This window comes from Euleptes europaea, chromosome 7 (genome assembly GCF_029931775.1).
Source record: "Euleptes europaea isolate rEulEur1 chromosome 7, rEulEur1.hap1, whole genome shotgun sequence".
Lineage (NCBI taxonomy): Eukaryota > Metazoa > Chordata > Lepidosauria > Squamata > Sphaerodactylidae > Euleptes > Euleptes europaea.
In genome coordinates, this window is record NC_079318.1 from 64213753 (window position 1) to 64235267 (window position 21515).

A 21515-nucleotide genomic window follows, 5' to 3' on the forward strand; every position below is an offset into this window, starting at 1 on the left:
GCTGAAAAATGGTACCAAGATTCCACCAAAAGTTGTTCAACGTACCTATCATGTCTAATAAATTCCACATCATGTCCTTGATGGCACTTCTTAATACAGTTTACACATATGGCGTTGCGGTCTGTGGTGTTACAAGTGTGACACCTAGAATGTAACAAAGACTCATATAAGCAGACTTGCTGGTGTTTAAAAGAAAAACTTTAGTGTCTTGATACAGTACCAAAGTTAGAGGAATCAATATTTAAATTGCTTTTGAAAAAAACAGCACAAGCTGTGAAAAGGACTGTACTAGGCTTAATCACTTACCTATAGAAATCATGCATGGGGTAGCTGGTATAACTTGATATTTTATATAGACACTGTCCTCTACTAACAGCTTTTTCTATGGCATCTTGATTGTTCATTATTTTATTATCTGCAACAAAAGGTTATTCCAGGTGTTACAATACTAGTTTACTGTAGCACACTGAAGAATCACTTAGTACAAGAGCCAAGGTTTCAGCTATCTACCTACTGAATATGAACTGAAACAAAGTTCTGGGAAAAACGATCCTACTATCCCAGAAAATATGTTCAGTGTCTTACCAACAGAACACAAATTATACCACAATTAAAATCTAAAAACATTGATTTGATCGTAGCTACAGCAACACAAAAATACACTAGATTTTAAAATGAACAGGTTTCTTGCTTGTAACTGATATTCTCTGAATGGATTTTGCAATCTTTTACAAGCACCAACCCCAACCAGTAAGTGCTAGTGTACATGCTGGGGCGTGGTGCTCTGTTTGTCATTAGAATAACACAGCAGGCTAAAATGCACATGACAGGGAAGAAGGATGGATTGTCTGCATAGATGATAGGAAGCTGAGCATCAGTTACAGAAAAGCAACTTCTTGTTAATGGTGCCTGTGCAGGCACACTGAGCAATAGAATAAGTGGGAATAGGTTAGACAGAACAGTACTGAGTATCACTGCCAAAGAATATATCTAATTTAGCCTCATATCCAAGGCATAATGCTTTATGAAGGTGGAGGACTCTGATCTGGAAGATAATCTACATAGTTCTTGAAGTACTGTGCTCTTACTGGAAGTAGAGGATGTGGCCATACCCCAGGCAGAGTGGGCTCTAACTGTGGTATGTAGTTTCGACAACAACTTGTAACAGTCTAATCTGTAGTATGAACCAGTAGCTGGGGCACCTATTTGCCCCGTACTTGCACTTCTGTGACACACAAATAGACCAGGGGGTTTCTGAAAGATCTATCCATCTTGATATGGACGGTAAGGGCTCTGCAGATAGTGTTCTTTCTGCCTTTGAAGGAGGACTTGGGAAATACATCAGCAGCACAAGTTCTTAAGCCAGGGTGTCAAACTAAATTATTACAAAGGCTGGATATGACATAAATGTTACTTGGTTGGGCCGGGCCATGTCTTGTCAGTTCATATTTAGAGTTGGGGTTGGCTGCCTTGGCTTGCTCATTGTTTTTCTGTTTATGATGCTTCTAATACATTTTTCTAGCATTGCATAAATTGTTTAATAGTACTGAGCCTGAGTGCTGTTGTTTATTGGTTCTTGTAGGTTATCCGGGCTGTGTAACCGTGGTCTTGGAATTTTCTTTCCTGACGTTTCGCCAGCAACTGTGGCAGACATCTTCAGAGTAGTAACACTGAAGGACAGTGTCTCAGTGTCAAGTGTGTAGGAAGATATGACACTGTGAGACACTGTCCTTCAGTGTTACTACTCTGAAGATGCCTGCCACAGTTGCTGGCGAAACGACAGGAAAGAAAATTCCAAGACCACGGTTAACAGCCCGGATAACCTACAAGAACCAATGAACTCTGACCGTGAAAGCCTTCGACAATATTTTGCTGTTGTTTATATTTAACGTTCTGTGTACAGCATAGGTGAATATTTGTGTTAGACTTGGCTGGCTCACAGGCTGGATAAGAGCTCTCAAGGGGCCAGATTTGGCCCACAGGCCTTATGTTTGACACTCCTGTCTTAAGTGATGTGGAACTGAGAGACTAGCTTGCCTCCCTCCTCTAAAAAAAGAAAGACATGGTCAGGGCAGCATTGTCTCTGATGTAGGAAGAATAAGTGCAGAGTGCATAACTTACTAGCCCCCCTTGCCAATGAGGAAGAAGTTACAAGACAAAGGGGTACCTCATGATCTAGGTCTTCTGCTTCCAGGATTGCATTAAGGTAACAGGTAAGGAGAACCAGGTCTTGGGTCAGATAAAACACAAAGGCCACCTTCAGTACAAAGACAATGGCTGAGTGCAGGGCAACCTTGCCCCTATGGATCTGTAGATTAGGAATGTCTGAGCACGCAGTTCAGTTTGCTCTCTTAACAGCTCAAACATTCCCCCCCACAAAGGGGGGACGAAGACCCAGTGAATGTCCCACACAGATGCTGGTGGTGTCTCTGGAGGACAAAGCTCTGTAGGGCCCTCAACAAACTTCTTCGTAAGAGTTAGGACAGTCCCTGAATGAAGGGGTGTGAAATAGAAATAGCACCTAAGTGGATCTTAAGAGCCTGGAAAATGTAGATGAAGTAGGTACTCTAGGATGCAGGTCACCAGACAGGTGAATGGACTAGGAGAAGGGCTGTAGCTCAGTGTAGAGCATCTGTTTGGCACACAGAAGGTCCCAGGTTCAATCCCCAGCATCTCCAGTTAAAAGATCTGGCAGTGGGTGATGTGAAAGGCCTCTGCCTGAGACCCTGGAGAGCTGCTGCCAGACAGAGTGGACAATACTGACTTTGATGGACCAAAGGTCTGGTTCAGTTTAAGGCAGCTTCGTGTGTAAATGTGGATCCTATCCCTATGTGAAAACATGGTTTCAAAAACATTTCCATTTACTCAGGACCATTTCTAGTTTAATAAAGGTGTCAAATACACAGCCTCCATCAGGATCATCAAAGGCACATATGGTTGCACAGAGCTATTTCTCCTCAAGCACTCTCTTTAGTTGTTTGTGGGATTCCCAAGGAGGTGCAGTAAGTGATTGAAGCAGCAGTACCATGTTACTCTGACCTGAATGACCGTGTTTTGTGGGGCTACCTTTACACATGCCTGTTCCTTCATTTTTGCTCATTCCCCCCCATCCTATTTCTTTGTTTCTCCCTTTCCTCCCTCGCTCTCCCACCTCATGTCCTTTTGCTCCTTTCAGGGCCAATTCAGGGACACCCAGGACTGAATCAGATGGCATCTCTTCAGGATCAGAGGAGCATATGCCAAATATATTAGGTGCTGTGGAACATAGGATGGTGATGCTGCAGTTGTCTTGTTTGTGGGTTTCCTAGTTGGCCACTGTGTGAACAGACTGCTGGACTTGATGGGTCTTGGTCTGATCCAGCATGGCTTTTCTTATGTTCTTATGACTGGGTGTGCCTGGTAGTGTTGGGGACAAAACCTGAGGATTATAAAAAGGGGCAGTGGAGGATGAAGGCAGCTGTCATGGAGGGAGTAGATCTCTGACTGTTCCCTGAGCATCTGTTGGTTGGGGAGTTTGGCCCTTTAGCCATCTGAGTTTGTACCCCTGTTCTAGCCGATGGCTTTTTGGCAATCTGAAGTATCCCCCAAGGGCAGAAAAGCCTTCTCCCTAAAAAGGAAAACGCACTGTTCCCGCTCTGAGTGACTAGGGTATCTTGCAGATCGGGTTATTCACGCCCACTCCTCGGGGAGGCAGGACTAAATTTTCAACTTCCTGTCTCCTAGGGCGGGAATAGCCCCAGCTTCCAGTTTCCCTCCTGCCTTGCCGGGGAGCAGTTGTGTACAGCAGAGCTGCTGTAAACTCATAGCTAGGATAGGGAAATTTCCTATGTATGTTACCTTTATTCGTCTAACCTTTATCTAAGTTCTCTATCTTACCTAAATCTATTTAAAAAAAAAAAAAAAAAACACCTCTTCTGTCCCTTCTGCCTGTGGATTTCTTCCCTTTCACTCTATTATCCCCTCGGAAGCCATGGCTACTGCCGCTGCTTCCAGAGGGCGGGAGGAGGATGACTATTTGTCCAAAACATCATGATTGTGCCCTGCACGCGCAGCAGCGCTTAGCCACAGAAAACCAAGCCGACGCGCAGATGGCCTCAGAAACAGGAGCCTTCTGATCACCGCACAGCCGATCCCTCGAAACAGTGGGAGCCGCTCGGAGAACAAGCTGAAGGTCGGCTCACCTCAAAGAAAGCAAATTCCAAGAAACATCATGGTGGTAGCACTAAAAAGAGCGCGAAACGGCTGCGCCCCCTGGTGTCTGATTCCAGTGCCGCAGCCGTTCCTCCAAAACTCCACCGGAGAGAGCCGGCCAGGTCTTTGCATGCAGATTACCCCCCACCCATGATGACGTCGGAGGGTAATGTAGCCCCCCCATGGGCGGAGCGGGGGGAGGGAGACCAGCGACTATTGATGATGTCGCATTCATGATCAGGCAAGCCCTAGCATTCCAAATGCAACCCTCTCCGAGCCCCTCTAATGCTGACTTGGCATCCACGTCCAATATCTCTCCAGTTGCGTGTTGTTCCCATACCGATACCTCTGTTCCCTGGCCCACCAAGGCTGCCATGAAATCAGTCAGCCCTCAAACGACCCAAGCAACCTTATTCAAGTAGGGTTCGCTGTATTCATCAGAAGGCAGTGTTAGAGAAGAGGGGGAATACTATTCTGATGCCGAAGAAGGCCACCTAGAGGCGGAAAGCCAACCCAGGATTTTCCTTGCTGATGATTTCCAGTCTCTGTTGTCCAAGGCACTGATAGCTCTGGATCTAACACAGGAGGCTGAGACAGTAGAAGAACCTAAACCACAGGTCTGGCCAAAGGGCACCAAAGCATATTTCCATAGAAAGGGTCAGTTAACCAAAAAGGTTCCACTACCTGAACATTTTCATGATATTATCACTTCTGAGTGGGACAAACCTACAATTAACAAACAATTCCCCATAGCAGTTAAAAAGCTTTATGACATGTCTTCTCCTGCTAGAGAGTTCTTCCAGCTGCCAGTGGTGAATGCCCCCGTGGCTGCGCTACAATCTTCTGACTTCGTAACCGAGGACGATGCCGGGTCAATTAGAGATCAGTTGGATTGCAAGTTGGAGTTTCTGTCACGTAAGGTATATGAAACCTCCATCCTCACCCTCTGGGGCAACACCGCAGCGGCCATCATAACCAGGGCATCAATCACCTGGACCAAGAAGCTTGCCAAGCTCCTAGAGGGCACAGACAGCAAGGTAGTAGAGGGCGTGGACAGGATACTTAAGGCGTCATCCTTCGTAGCCGATGCGCCCCTAGACGCCATTTCCTTTTTGGCCAGGCCATGGCAGCCAACGCAGCTATCCGCAGGGGACTTTGGCTGAGAGCCTGGCCAGTTGAGTTCAAATCTAAGGCACTCTTGTTGGCCCACCCCCTACAGCCAGGAGAACTATTTGGAGACCGTTTAGATAAGTGGATGACTGATCATCATGCCAAAACCCTATAAGAAGGAGACAAAAAGCTATTAGCAGCCTTTTCGTGCCTCCCATACCCTGGCACGATACAGGCAAGTTTAAAGGCGACCCTCCTGGTCTGGCAATAGACAATCCTTTCGCTGCCCAGGGAGATACTCCCGCCCTTTCCAAAGCCAAAACTTCCAACACCAAAGTTTCCAGGGGAACAAGGGGGATAATTTCCCCAAGTCAGGGAAGCAGTGTCATCACATCTGCTCCAGTGGGTGGAAGACTCCAACATTTCCTCCCACTATGGGAAGTCACCCAGACGGATGCCTGGGTACTTCAGGTAGTAAAGGAAGGATATCGCATAGAATTAAGACCCACACCACGAGATCGAATTGTACAGTCCCCAACTTCTCGATCACATGCCAAACATGAACACACGGTGGATGCCATTACACACCTCTTGCAAATCAGTGCTGTAGAGACCGTACCTCCGGAAGAACACAAAACCAGTGTGTACTCCCTATTTTTCACAGTCCCCAAGAAGAACGGGGACTGGAGGGCCATCCTGGACCTCAAATACCTCAACAGGTATGTACAGGCCAGGTGGTTCAGGATGGAGACCCTCTCTACTGGAGGCCCTCCAGCACAATACCTTCATGACATCCATAGATTTGCAAGAGGCATACCTCCACGTACCCATACACCCCTCCCATTGGAGGTTTGTATATGTGAACTTCCACCTCCAGTTCAGGGCCCTCCCTTTTGGCCTGGGTTCAGCTGCAAGGATCTTTTCCAAGGTGTTGGTAACCCTAGTGGCATCACTGCAAAGGATCCAGCTGCATCCTTACCTAGACGACCTGCTGATTTGAGCTCCGTCCAGGCCAACGTTCAAAACACACATTTCCTGAGCGATGCAAGTTCTGGAGGAGCACGGCTACCTCCTAAACTGGGGGAAAAGTCAGCTGGAGCCTTCTCATCGCATCTTCCACCTGGGTTTCACCATAGACACCATCTTTCTTCCCGAAAAGAAGGTCCAAAAGATTGCCCTTATGGCAAAAAACACTGCCAGATCCCCTCAGGCACACCTCATGTCACTGGCTCACCTACATGACTCATTTCCTGCAAACAGCGGTACCATGGGCACACTTCCCTGTCAGACCCCTGCAGTGGATGCTCCACCCCCATCAGAGGTGTATCGCGCTCAAAAGAGACAAGTGGGTACACAGAGAACCAGTAGTACGCAAGAGCCTCCTACGGTGGTCTCAGTCCACAAATCTCAGAAAGGGAGTAATTTTTATTTTTCCAGAACCTGTCCAAATCTTCAGACGCCAGTCTGGAGAGATGGGGTGCCACTACAGAAGACTCCATTGTACAGGGAACCTGGTCTCTGGCAGAAAAGAAACAGCACATCAACCTGCTAGAGCTGAGAGCCATCCATCCGACACTTCCAGCGGTCTCTGTCAAACAAGCACGTCCTCGTCAGGACTGACATGGCGGCCAAGGCCCACCTCAAGAAACAGGGTGGGTCCAGATCCACGATGCTACATCGAGAGGCTCAAAAGATTCTCATCTGGGTGGAAAGAAATTTCCTGGCACTACGGGCCGAGCACATCCAGGGCAATCTAAACATTCAGGCAGACTGGCTCAGTCAACGCACAATCGATGAAGGAGAGTGGACCTTGTGCCACCAAGTCTTCAAGATGCTGCTAGACAGATTCGGAAATCTGCAGGTGGATCTGTTCACCTCCATCCAGAACCACAAGCTGCCTCGCTTCTACACCCACTTCTACCATCCTCAAGCAGAAAAGACGGATGCTCTGACATCTCATTGGCCTCCGGGAACCCTATATGCCTTCCCTCCCCTCCCCATCCTGCAAAAGGTCATCAGAAAAATACGATCAAAGGGAACGACAGTAATTCTGATTGCACCAGATTGGCCAAGAAGACCGTGGTACGGAGCCTTAACAGCAATGGTGATACAACAACCGTGGCGACTGCCCATCCTTCCCAACCTGCTTCAACAGGGACCGCTTCAACATCCCAATCCCAAATGGTTGACTAACCGCTTGGCCATTAAGCGGCACCAACTGGCAGCTCTAGGTTTGAGCCAAGAAGTTATTGATACTATTCTGCAGGCCAGGAAGCTACCCACCAGAAAGATCTACGACTCTACCTGGAAGGCCTTCGCCAGATGGTGCCATAGAAAAGGTCAAGACCCACTACACATCGATCTTCCCCACTTCTTAGTCTTCTTACTCGACGGGGTAAAACAAAAGCTCCGGCCTGCCACACTACACTACACTACACTACACTAACAGGTGGCAGCCATATCTACAATCATTACATCATTAGACGGCTTCACCTTATCGGGGCACCCACAGGTGAAAGCCTTCCTCAAAGGGATCACCCAAACTAACCCCCCAGCAGTACACAGATTTCCAACCTGGAGACTCAACGTTGTGCTGACGGCCTTGACCAAGCCACCGTTTGAACCGCTACGGGAGATCCCACTCCACTTGCTGTCCATGAAGGTCCTATTCCTCACCACCATCACTTCGGCAAGGAGGATATCAGAGATAGGGGCTCTGTCAATCCACAAAGACCTGTGCATTTTTCACCAGGACAAGGTGGTCCTCCAGCCCGACCCCACCTTCATTCCTAAAGTAAATTCTCTGTTCCATCACCAACAGGAACTTCATCTGCCCTCCTTCTCCGCTAATCCTATCACTCCAAAACAAAAGGAGTGACATACCTTAGACGTGCGCAGAGCCATTGGCACGTATATTCATTGTACAGCCCCATTTAAGAAGTCAGAGGCGCTGTTTATATCTCCGTCAGCTCCTAATCTGGGTAACAAGTTGTCTCGACAGTCACTAAGTCGGCTGGTCAAGCAATGCATCGCTGAAGCTTACATAGCATCTAAGCTGGCAATACCCATGGGCATAACGGCCCATTCAATCAGAAGTGCCACTACCACGGCAGCATACAACAATCAGGCATCCATCGATGAGATATGCAAAGCGGCCACCTGGTCCACCATCTCTACTTTCGTGAGACATTATAAAATTAACACCTTGGCTATTACTGATGCAGTACTTTTCTGCCAAACGTGGCAACACATCACAAATGACTAACCAAGCTTTTTCCCACCCGGGATCTAGCTCCTGGACATCCCGAGCTGCAAGATGCCCTTGTCACTCAGAGCGGGAACGGACCCTTGTTTACTCACCGAGAAGGTTCCTTCCACTCTGAGGGACAAGGGCATCTTGCCCACCCAAAAAAGAATCTGGCCAGGGTGGTGCTCTGTGTGGTAAAATTACTTCAAATATTTGCAACAAAGAGACAGGGATGCAGGAAAACTCCTCCACCTTCCTATCATTCTGTATATAACGTTCAACTCTTGTTCTGTTACCTCCTTTTACTCAACACTCAGTTGGTTATTAGTATTGTTATACAAAGTTACGTTTGCATGTTTTTTCTCCTGTCTCTAGAACCTGGTTAGTAGGTAAACTGGAAGCTGAGGCTATTCCCGCCCTAGGAGACAGGAAGTTGAAAATTTAGTCCTGCCTCCCCGAGCTGCAAGATGCCCTTGTCCCTCAGAGCGGAAGGAACCTTCCCGGTGAGTAAACAAGGGTCCGTTCTCACTGTATCCATAGACTTTGATCCAAGGCAGAGTTTCCAAGGCCACAAGGTTTTCGACTTTCTGACCTCCCTTCTCCCACTGCAGCCCCAAATGCTCCCCAAAATGTTGTTTCGGGGGGGAGGTCGGCGTCCCCTTTATTTCTTTCAGTTGATGATGTCTTGGGAATGGTATCTTGAACAACTTTGAGGATCAACTTTGATTCAGCTGGAATGAACTTCAGAGATTGTTCCAGCAGTATCTGTGTCAAGACAGGTGGGAATGTGGGGAAGCACTCATCCTTGGATCAAGACTTAATGTGGAGTGTCTGACTTACGACTCACTGTGGTTGGTGTTGCTTTTGCTTTTTTGGTGCACATGGCAAATTAAGTCTAATGTTTGAACACATGAAACTGCCTTATACTGAATCAGACCTTTGGTCCATCAAAGTCTGGTGTGAGGATGGGTAATGGGAGATGCCAAGTTAAACAAGCTAGTTTTCTAGTAATTGACTCAGAGTTATCTACCATCACCTCAGAGACAGGAAGAGCCCTCTCCTATACAGTGGCTCAGATGCTGGAGATTCAGTTGTACCATGACTGTTTGGTAAGCTTGAGGTGGTAAGTGCAAGTCTCAACAGTGTATTGTTACCCCCAGGCACAGGAGGTGCTGATCATGGCCATCAGTTGAAGGTAGCTTTTCCCTGCACTGACAACACTAATTGAAGGTAGTTTTCTGGGCCCCAGAAGACAAAAATCAGAGAATTAATAGAAAGATTGAAAAAAAAAAGGTGATTTGTTGGCTGTTTTGTGTTTGGAAACAGAAAAACATTACATACATTGCAATAGCCAACTAAAAACTGTTAATGCGGCAACACAGTTATATAACAAAAGAATGAGGAAGCTAGTAGCATGAGAAATCTCACAGAGGTTCAAGTTGATGCTACCACTGTGATGGATGAAAGAGGATCAAGAGGAAGATGCTACTGCTCCCCTTTGGATATGAATACTCAACTCTGTGCCTGTGAAGGCAGAAGATTTCTGTTCCTAAAAGCTACCAAATCAATGTAGTGTGCAGGTGAAAAGTCCATCAGTGTGATGCACGCAGACCATGATGTTTTTGGCTCTTCCAGTCAATGTTTTCAGGATTTCATTCTTCCCAGATTTGTTTACCTTGATCATTGTTCCTACCATAGTTCTCAAGAAATGTCTCTTTTCTTCCTACATTTATAAAACATCCCCTTCCCTATCTCTTATTAAGTCTAATGCAGTTATTTCTTCATAATTCTGTCTTCTATTTGTTGCATTTTCTACTGTACTGCAAATCTGGGAAGGGGCTGAGTCACAGTAAATTAGGACTGGGTGGATTTGGTTCACAGTCCACCTGTTCCCAGTTACACACACTCCTCCTTTGGGACCCTTGCTCATGTGCCTTTCTGATTCTGTTCCTCTTTTTGCTATTCCAGCTTCACATCCTAGGAGTCTCCCTGAATGCTGCTAACTACTTACTGCTTCAGCTACCCTTTGCTGTGTCCCAATTTAAGAAAGCACATTAATGTAAGGATGAATGACCCTATACCAAATCGATCACTAGCTGCTGCTGTTTCTTCCATCAGCATAACATGCTCTACATTTGTCAGAAATACAAAATCAAAATATCCTCATCTATAAAACAATCAAGCAAAATTCCAATTTATCAAAAAATAGCTATTAATGCAAATAAAAACAAGTTACTACTCCAAAGTAAAATTCCATTAAGGTTTCCATAATACACAAATTTGTGTTAAATGTATTCAGATACCTTATAGCTTGGCAGCCAGCAACAGTTCTCCCTAGTAATTTCTCTTCTTCAAAAGTAAAAATATTGGACTAACACTGGATCTGACCAAATGTGCTTGTATAAATGTGCACAATTTCTAGTGGCAAGGCAGTGAAATGTATTTTCATTTTTCCCAAAGCTTCGTCTTTGAATCAGAGTGTTTGAAATGTGAAGCTGTGCAACTTATTTGTTTAAATCCCAAAGGAATCAGCAAGTTATAGAAAGCATGTAATTCAACATACCTTTCATTGTCACGTTGACACCAGAGGCTAGAAATAAGCCTCCAAACCGGTTATTGAAAATCTGATTGCCTTCTAAAGTTGCAGTTGCATGATTTGTTATTTCAATACCTTATATAAAAGGAAAAAATGCTAATTTAGCCAAAAGAAGAGCAAGTTTGACATATCCAGTACACTGCCACTGTACATGGAGTTTCGTTTTGCTATCAAGGGCAATACATATTTTTTTAGTAAGCTAGGACTAGCAACAACTAAGGTGGTGGCTATTATTACACCCTGTGATAGTGAACTCAGTTAGTGGTGATTTTGTGTCTTATGTTTTTTGCTCAAGAAACATGATGGTTCCCTATTTCCTAGAAAAGACAGATACAATTCTGTGAGTATATAAATAACCAATTCAACAATTCCCTTCCAACAAAATAAGATCTCTATAAAATATTTGCTGTTTACAGAATTATGTTCTGGATAGCCATCTGCTTCAAAAGAAAAGGGAAAAGAAACTTCCAAGTATCCCTTTGGACAAGACCAACACCTCAGGTGATTTTAAACTATTTTTCAAATGAGGTTCAACATTGACAAGGCTTAACCTTCTAACATTATCATAAGCGAAGACAATGTAAATCCTGTACAAACCTGCAGCAAATCCATCAAATATTCTATTTTTTCGCAACACAGGATGACTGTTTGTGCTGATAAGGACTCCAGCTTGTGCATTCCTGAAGATATCATTCTCTTCAAGGAGGCCTAACACAAAACCAATTAGATGAGCTTCAGGCTTAAATCTCAGTTTTGCTTACAAGCAAACAAACAAACCAAAAAATGACTATTTTTTAAAACTACATACACAGAAAGGTGGGAATGCTGCCTTCTAATGCTCAACCTGTACAAGCAAATCCAAGTATTAATATAAGCAATGTTCTCCATAAGCATGGGTATTGCCAAAGTCTGAAAAGCAATGAAATGCAAACAAAGCTGTTCTATATTCACTCTTTCTCTTCTGCTGCAATTGGCAGTCTCTCAGAATAACCTTAGTTTACCCAGTGAAATTCTCATACTGCAATGCAGCCTTATTCTGGGTGGCTAAACTATAGCATCTCTTCTCTAGCAAACTGTGGAACAGCTGCTTCTCCTATGGCTAAATGTGCCCTTTCTTTAAGTCTTTGGGGAGTGAAGGTGATCAGCTGAGAAGAAGAATACTTAATTTTATTATTTTGAAAAGCATCAGACTGGGTATTAGTAAATATGAAAAAATTGAATGGCTGCTACCTCTGCCCCCATTAAATATACAGATGCCTCCATCCCTTCCATCATGGATTTTGTTCCTTCTTAACGTAGGATTACTGTCCGTCTTAATCCATACTCCCGCCATGGCATTATCAAAAATTTCATTGTCTTCTATAAAGCCGAGTCCTGTAAAAGGTAAATTCAAGAAGATGGGTATTGTGGAACCATGGAATAATGATTTTATTTTAATTTCTTTAAAAAGAAAAAAGAAAAACTTACCAGAATTATACACAAGAATACCACCATTTTGACCTCCCCAAATTTTGTTGCGCCTAATTTTGGGGTTGCTTCCAGTTCTGTGTGCAAACAAACAAAATAATTTATTCATAGAAAGTTTATACAGCTAAATTAAAATGGAAAAGTATTATCAGAACCATGCAATTTTGGATGTAACCTGGAATAATTTAAGCACATTCAAGTCAAGATTGGGAATTGGACTTTGCTTCATGAGCTGCCCCCTACAGCCTCACTTTGTAAGGGTGTAGCAACTAATGTCTGAATTGTGAGATCCCCTATTTGAACACCACCTCACTAATGCCATGATCCAAACAAGAGTTCAGGAAATGTTCAACAGGTTCAACAGTGTAGAAGTATAGCTACACCAAGTGCTCTCTTGTTTCAACTTGCCAGTTAAAACACCAGTTCTGATCCTACCACAAAAACCCCAGGATTTCTACAACTACCCTTCTGCACACAAAGTATATGTTTTACCACTGAACCACAGCGCCTCCACTACCCCCCGGAACAAACTCCTGGTTGTGAGGAACAGGATTTGAAATCCATGCCTCCCTTCATAGACAACAGCCCGAGAATTTAATTTGGTTATGTGCAGTCACCAAGAGTAAGTTAATCTAGTACCACTTCCTCAATTATTCGTATGGATAATCTTACTCATTTCAGGATCACATCAAATACCTCATAACCAGATTTCATTGTATGCTGAGAACGAGCAAAATAAAGCCCATTCAGAGTGAGCACAATTCCTAAATAGGCAAAGCATTTATCCTCTCTTGAAACAGTGACCAAAAATATATATTAAAATGGACACTTTTCACTACTAGTCAAAATTGTACACATATACTCCTGGCTCAGGCCAGGGCAACTATCATCTGAAAATTCCTTCAGTTTCATTGGACAGTGTGATGAAATACCACTGGTTTTAATGGGACAAGCATGCTTATATTTCTGTTGATTGAGCTTTTCTTCTTTCACTGAAATATGGACTCCAGCACTAAAGGAGTTTAAAAAAAAACAAAAAAAAAAAAACACCACTTTTAGGTATCAGTGCAGGAGAAAAATCCTTCAAAATGGGGGCATGATTAAAGGGAGATAAAAAAATGTCTGTGTACTGTGCACTGATTTTCTTTCCTTCCAGATGCAATTCCTCACTGCTTCAGATGCCACCCTGAAGGTTCCTTGACCCTCAGTAGCAGTTTCTCTGGGGGTACGGGAGAGAAGAATCTCAGTAAACAAGCAGTAAACCCATGCATCTGTTTGGATTCCAGAAATCTAAATCTACAAAGTAAAAATAAATGCTGCAAAATATATGATACAGGTTGAATATCTCGTATCAAAAATGCTTGGGACCAGAAGTGTTCCGTATTTCGGATCTTTCTGTATTGTGGAATGTTTGCATATACATAATGAGATATCTTGGAGATAGGATCCAAGTCTAAACAGGGAGTTCATTTATATTTTATATACACCTTATACAACTTAGCCTGAAGGTAATTTAATACAATATTTTAAATAATTTTGTGCATGTGGGGAATCATAGGGAACCTGCCGTCAACACAACCAGCGTGCATGAACCATTTTATTACCATTGCAGGTGCTCAAAAAGATTTGGATTTTGGAGTACTTTGGATATCAGAAATTCAGATAAGGGATATTCAACCTGTAGTATACATCTTTATACACTATATGTTTTGGATATTTTTGCGCAGAACCAACACTATCTTATACCTAATGCAGAATATAACTTTATATACCTGCACTAATTATTTACACTTAAGTTCAGACTCGACGCCATCTTCCAGGCCAAGGACAAGATTACTGATTGCACAACAATGGTCCCATCTAGCAATAAAAGTATCTACCATAAAAGAGCCCTCTCATTAAAAAGCCAGATCTACATGACAGCCACAGAACAACTGCACAGAAGGGTAAAGAGAATGACAGGTTATATAAATTATTAAGCAAATAAAATGAAGGCATGTTTTACCTGATTTGAACCCCTGAGTACATGTGGTTATAGATATCATTGTCTTCCAACACACCATGGCCATTGTCATAGAAATAAACACCAACCTGAAGCATTAAAGAGACATGTGGTGAAGGGTTAGTTTGAAAGCAAAATTCTGCTGCTACCTACACAATGGTCAGCAACTTACCTGTTTACCACTATGTATTCTATTTCTTCTCAATACTGGAGTGCTTCCTGTTGTAACCCAAACACCAGCCAAAGTATTACTGTAAACTTCATTTTCTTCAATCACACCTTGGCCTTTTTCATGCTGCAATCAAGTGAAAACAATGTTACATTATTGAAGCAGACTATTTTACATTTCAAAAAACATAATTTACTTCATCCCCCCACCCAAGCCCACCATTTACACTTCTAGCTAGTATATACTAACAGCATCCCTTTATTAAACTCTATATTTACAAATCTGATCCTTTCAATCTGCTTTCTGGCCTGGTTATGGGATTGACGCACCAGTCAAACCAGGACAAAAGAACTCCAAGCCACCCCAGTCACCTGATTTTCTAAGGTGACTGCTGTGTCAATTAGCACTCCTGTGCTGCAAACCTGGCTTTTCAAGGTGAGAGTAACCCCATCCAAGACAGGAGAGATCTGAAGTTCCCGGTCTCTCTTTCTACTAACCCAGAGAACCTCTGTTTTGTCAGGATTAAGTTTCAGCTTGTTCACCCTCATCCAGCCCATTACTGACTCCAAGCACTGGTTCAGAACATCAATAGCATCTTTGAAATTTGGTGGACGTGAAAGGCAGAGCTGGGTATCATATATTGATGATACCATAGCACAAACCACCTGATGACCTCTCCCAGTGCCTACATATAGATATTAAATAGTATTGGGGATAGGATCAAACCCTGCAGAACCCCACAGGCCAACAGCCAACATGGGGGCCCTGATGTGGGCAGAAAGGTGAGGTATAACTTTGTAAATAAATAACAATAAAAGTCTATATCCAAAACACACAGCCATGAATGGACATATCGAGCACAAGAAAAAAATAATGCCAGCAGTTCAATTTGTCATTTTGGATCTGGTCTTCTCTCTTAATTTGTGGTTTAATCTCAGTTTTCTTTTGTTTTTTGCAAGGAAACGGGATGCAACATGAGATGAAAAATGTCCAAGTAGCAAAGAACAAGTTTCACACTCAATATGTCAAACTGTCAACAATTGCAAGTGAAAAAAGAAAACCTCCCAGATAAGCTAGCAAAATCCAGTAAATCTTTTTCAATTACTTATACAATACAGCTTAGCATTACATTTGGTAAGAATTTTCACCCTACTGATAATTAGAAACACTGATCTCATTACAGTGAAGGCTGCTCTACAAGATATAGAAAATTATTCAGCACATATCCTGCATTTAATTACAAATCCTTCTGTAAGTCAGAGAATAAAGTTCTGAAGTCCACATCAGGACACTCACCACATAAATACCACCATGTTGGCCATCATGAATCTTGTTGTGCCGAACAATGGGGCAGCTATTAGTCCTTATTTGTATCCCTGCTAATGCATTCCCTATTGAAAGAAGTACACTGTGAGAAATATGGCTCCAAAGACATAAGGACTATCAAGTGCAATGCAGCAAACATTTGGTTGTTTACCATAAATGTCATTTCCCTCAATAAGGCCTCTTCCATCACCAAAGATGTAGACACCACCTTGATTCCCATTAAAAATTGCATTGCCCCTGAGATGCAAAACCAGAGATAAAGTTATCACATACAACAAACTTGATACAAAACTTACATTCAAAAGACACAAAACAAATTCTTATTTTTATAAGGAAAAATTATTCAACGTTTCCTAGCTGTAGTGTGTTCAATATTGAATAAAGAAAAAAATATGCCCCAACTTTTTGCTCAAAGAATTTCAAGCGGCTAACATTTAGTTACTTCCCTGGTGGTCTCCCATCCAAGCATCTTAATGGACCAATTTAAAACTACACAATTCCCACATGATTGAAACAACTCCAAATGTTAGTTTGCATTATTCAATACATACTGCTCAATGCTTCCATTTGTTAACCTTTCCCTCCAAGTCAAAACAAAGAGCAATACCTTATTGTTGGGTCACTATTTGAAGTAATCCATACACCTGCAAAATTGTTTGCATAGATCTTGTTTTCAATAAATTGTCCTCTTCCTTTTTCATGGACATAGATACCTCCAGTTTGACCATGGTGAATTTCACAACGAACTACAGTAGGGTTGGCATAAGCTTTCACTTCAAAACCTGCTATTCTATTTCTGTGTATGTTGCAGCTTTCAAAATAACCCTAAATTCAAGAAAGAAAAAAGGATTGTTTTTGTAAGGAAAAACAAAGAAGTAGTTTTGAATTATTTCCCCCCTTTGTTGACGTTATTTTAAAAATGACAGAATACGTAGGGACTACACATACAGCACCATCAGTCCACATAGTTCTGTACAGTAGCACAAAGACAGCCCCATATTACATGCTATATAGTACGGACCAGTTCTTCAGTCAGAGTCTTGCACAGAAGACTCAGTACTAAGGCTGTATCTCACATTACAGTGCAGTTTAGTCAAAAGTCAGATACTATTTGTTTTCACAAGATTCAGGCCTCATACTGTTTTCCCCCCCTGCAAACAGGATGACTGAACTCTGATCTAGGAATCTGAATTTTTTTCTCAGTCCTGTGTTTGGAAGCTGGAGCTTGTTTCGTGAGACCTGTCTGGGCGACCACTGATGTTAACCATGGAGCTTTAACGTCAGCACCAGAAACTGCTTTCAAATAGGCACAAATTTACAGATTTAATTTCAAAGTAAATTATAATTTGTAGACAAATAACAACAACAAAAAAGGATTTTTCTAGAAGATGCTGGATTGATCTCCTTTATCCCACAAAGGACCCTGGGGCAGGAGCCATGTTATGAGAAACACACACACACACACACCTGCCAAGCTCCTTGTGTCTTGTGCTATATGAAATTACAGGATGGCCACATTTTGATATGAGGAATTAAGACCAGGCTACATGAATCAAGATGGCAATGCATAAGGAAGTAGTCAGGTTCTCATAGTAGCCTGATTATAATAATTGCTCTATTCGGTGGCTTCCTGATGACTCATCAAAATTCAGCCTATGATTAACCATCAAGGACATACCGAATATACCCGTGTATAAGCCGACCCGCGTATAAACTGAGGTGCCTAATTTCTCCCCCCAAATGGGGAGAAATTAGGCACCCACATATAAGCCGAGGGTCGGCTTATAACCCCTCTCCCCCCAGCAGGCCTACCTGGTGTGCAGGCAGGCGGCGGGAGCCCCCCCCCCCACAGCCCAGGAGGCCCAGCAGGCCGCTCCAGGCCCGGCGAAGGCAGGGGCCCCCCCCCCGCAACCCAGGAGGCCCTCCCAGGCAGGTCCTGCAGCGGCCGCAGGAGGCCCCCCCCAGGGCGCTCCTGGCCGGGGGGAACCATGCGGGCCCGGCGGCAATGGCGGCGATAAGTTCTCCCCTCCCTCCTCCACCGTATTGACCCGTGTATAAGCCGAGGCCGGCTTTTTCAGCCCTTTTTTTGGGCTGAAAAACTCGGCTTATACGCGAGTATATACGGTAACCAATCTTCTAGGACCATCCAAAAATCGGCCTTATAAGGCAGGCCTCTCTGCTGTTATTTTTATATGTTCAATAAAGATTAAAACTCAAGTACTGTCTCCTTCAGTGTTTGCTACCAGAAATCCCTCCCTGAGGTACTGACTAGGTCTGTGTCCATTCAAGCACAGACCAAATGCTCCTTGCCCCCAGGATTTGGAGGTGCACTTATGAAGTAATATTCTTGTGTACTCCCATATCTGCAGGGAATATATCCAAGGGTATTTAACAGAATGGAAGCATTTGAGATCCCTGCCTTTCACCTATATTAAGATTTTACTTTACAGAGAACAAACAAGCTAATGTAATAAATGGGCTATTAATTTGGACCCAAACGATTTTATATTGACAAGTAGGTCTCAATACAACCTCAGATGATATTTCAGGAAAAATGGAATGTCTTTTTAATTATATAGTTGAAAATTAAAAAAATTAAATCAAAACAGAAGAAAAAAGATTTAGGTAATAAATGTTTTATAATAAATGTTATTAGATATGAAAATATATTGAGAAGATAGAGTAACGTAAATCCAAAAAGAAGTGAACTACTAAAATGTAAACTGAAAAAGTAAGCTCCTTATAAATTGTAATAATATGATTGTTTATGTTTATATATATGTTTGTGTATTGAACTAAAACTTTAAAAATTAAAAAGATGGCATTTTATGCTCTGGTGCCCTTTTCTGAAGAGAAGTGAACATTCAACAGCCAGAAGTACTATGCTGCAGGAAGGAGTCATCAGCTACTGCCAAATTCATTACAGCTGCATTAAATTAGTAAATAAATGGTTCCTGTACCTTTAATAGTGTGCAATAGATATGATACATGACAAATGTGTGGCAGCTCATATTAGGCACCTGGCAACGGCATCCAGTGCTTGAAATACAAGAGCCAATAGGGCAACATACTTTTAACTGCTCAATCAACCACTAATTGAAACCCTGGAAAAATGTTTTGTTTTTTTCTAAAAGGTTCCACAACTGTTGAAGCATGAAACACCCTGAGAAAATGAGCTGAAGAAGCAAGTTTCTTGCAAGTAATTAGCATTCTGCACATGGAAAAAGAAAAATCCCTAGGAACAAGTTACGTGCAGGAAAGAACATGATAATAGTGTTTAAACATGTCATATATAAATGCACAGACCAAAGAACAAAAGAAACTACTTTCAAGTGGACCTTATTGCGATGAAGGAATCCATGCCAGATACTGTGTATTATTCAATATAATCACATACAGAACTCCAAACTTGAGAGAACAACTTTAGTGTTCACATCAAAAGCAAGTTGACAGGATCCCATATCTGCCCTATCTGCACTCTACTGTATGTACTTCTGCTTAATATAAAGCACTACTGCATACTTAGTGGGGGGAAACTGAATGAAATCTTGCAGCAGTGCTAGTAGTGAATAGAAAAATTGCTGTGAATGTATGCTTTCGAAATGGTTGCCTCCGTAATGTGTAAGAGAAAGAAAACATTCAAACTGTTTCAGTAAAAAAAAGTTACAGCCAATGGCTGCTTCCAGTGAGATGTGGTGGTGGACAGTGCCATCAAATCGCAGCTAATTTATGGCAACCCAATATGATTTTCAATGTAAGAGATGTTCAGAGGTGGTTTGCTATTGCCTGCCTCTGCATAGCAACCCTGGAATTCCTTGGTGGTCTCTCATCCAAATACAAACCAGGGCTGACCCTATTTAGCTTCCAAGATCTGACGAGATTGTGCCTGAGCAGTCCAGTTCAGAGCCCACTGAGATGTAGTGTATAGCAAAAGTTGCAACATTTAAATATGAAAAATAAGAATACAAGTAATTTTTTTCCTTTCATCACACAACATCAGCAATTCCTAATCTGACTTCTATACACCTAGTTTGGTTCCTGCAAAAACTTAGATGTTTCTATGACAGCAATATAAGTTAAAGGGTGAAAAGATTCAAAGTTATTTCCAGCAGTTTCTTAGCACATGACTACATCCTTCAAGGTAACAGCTAATGAGTCTTTTGGCTTTAGCACAATATTTCTGGCATTACTTTCTGCAAAATACTTTTTAAAAATATGAATCATGCATAAAGACAAGCAGCAAAGCAAAAAACAATAGCTCTCAGAAGATATGAGCAAGCCCCATTTCCATTTTTGACCCAAAACACTTCTGATATTTGAAAGCCGTTTTCTTGGAAATGTAAAACAGTTTATACTATTGACTCCAGCCAGACATCTAAACATAATTTTTAATCCAATCTTTAAGCAATAAATTCCTGTCAGTAACTAGAGCTCTAATAATTTATTCAAACTTAAGTTCTGTGAAAACGTTAGCTGGTGTCAAGCAACACATTTCTCTTACAGATTCTACAACATGGATGGCAAATGCTCACAATCTCTAAATGATGTCTCCTTTCATCATAGGCATGACAGGATCGGGCCATATCCACTAAGCAACAAGGGCATCTGACTACAACATCAGGCTCTTCTAATATTTACTTACCATGGGATGAAATTTAGGACACACAATACTAGTTTTCGCACATATTTACCGTATATACTCGTGTATAAGCCGAGTTTTTCAGCCCAAAAAAAGGGCTGAAAAAGCCGGCCTCGGCTTATACACGGGTCAATACGGTAGAAGGGAGAAGGAGGGAGGAGGGAGGGGGAAGGAGGGAGGAGGGAACTTACCACCGCTGCCGAGCCACCGCCATTTTCTCCTGCCGGGAGGGGTCTTGGGCAGCCTCTCTGCAGTTGCAGAGAAGCTGCCCTGGCCCCCCCCAGGCCCCCGCCGCCATTTTCTCCCGCTGGGAGGGGCCCTGGGCAGCCTCTCTGCAGTGGCAGAGAGACTGCCCTGGGCCCCCCCAGGCCCCCGCCGCCATTTTCTCCCGCCGGGAGGGGCCCTGGGCAGCCTCTCTGCAGTTGCAGAGAGACTGCCCTGGCCCCCCCCGGCCCCCACCGAATTTTCCCCGCCGGGAGGGGCCCTGGGAGGCCCCTGCCCGTAGCGCCGCTACCGCCCACGCGCCTGGGCGCCTTTCGCTGCCGGCTGGAGGGGTCTCCTGCCAGCCCAGGAAGGACGCGCCGCCGCTTCGCCGCCTCTCCAGGTAAGTAGTGGATTCAGGGGCTTTTCCCCCTCCCCCCCCCTTGGATGGCACTGGGGTCAGGGTGGGTCGGGAGGGCCTGGGAGGCGGCGGGAGGGTGACCTGGGGCAGGGGCCCTGCGCTCTAAAATGGCGGCCGCCATTTTAGAGCGCAGCATTGCGGGTAAA

General features: G+C 43.4%; 1 protein-coding gene across 3 annotated transcripts in view; it reads right to left on the reverse strand.

Moving 5' to 3' along the window:
• Nucleotides 1–21515, reverse strand: part of FBXO11 (F-box protein 11) — a 122235-nt gene that overhangs the window by 1314 nt on the left and 99406 nt on the right. For 2 of the 3 annotated variants that reach the window (XM_056853703.1, XM_056853702.1), the window contains exons 12-22: nucleotides 16716–16933; nucleotides 16260–16345; nucleotides 16079–16173; nucleotides 14786–14908; nucleotides 14617–14702; nucleotides 12612–12688; nucleotides 12375–12518; nucleotides 11742–11852; nucleotides 11112–11219; nucleotides 307–415; nucleotides 46–144 (exon numbers count right to left, since the gene is read on the reverse strand). In XM_056853703.1, the coding sequence (XP_056709681.1) occupies nucleotides 46–144; nucleotides 307–415; nucleotides 11112–11219; nucleotides 11742–11852; nucleotides 12375–12518; nucleotides 12612–12688; nucleotides 14617–14702; nucleotides 14786–14908; nucleotides 16079–16173; nucleotides 16260–16345; nucleotides 16716–16933 (1256 nt within the window). The remainder of the gene's footprint in view (nucleotides 1–45; nucleotides 145–306; nucleotides 416–11111; nucleotides 11220–11741; nucleotides 11853–12374; nucleotides 12519–12611; nucleotides 12689–14616; nucleotides 14703–14785; nucleotides 14909–16078; nucleotides 16174–16259; nucleotides 16346–16715; nucleotides 16934–21515) is intronic. The other variant, XR_008933413.1, reaches the window with a different exon arrangement.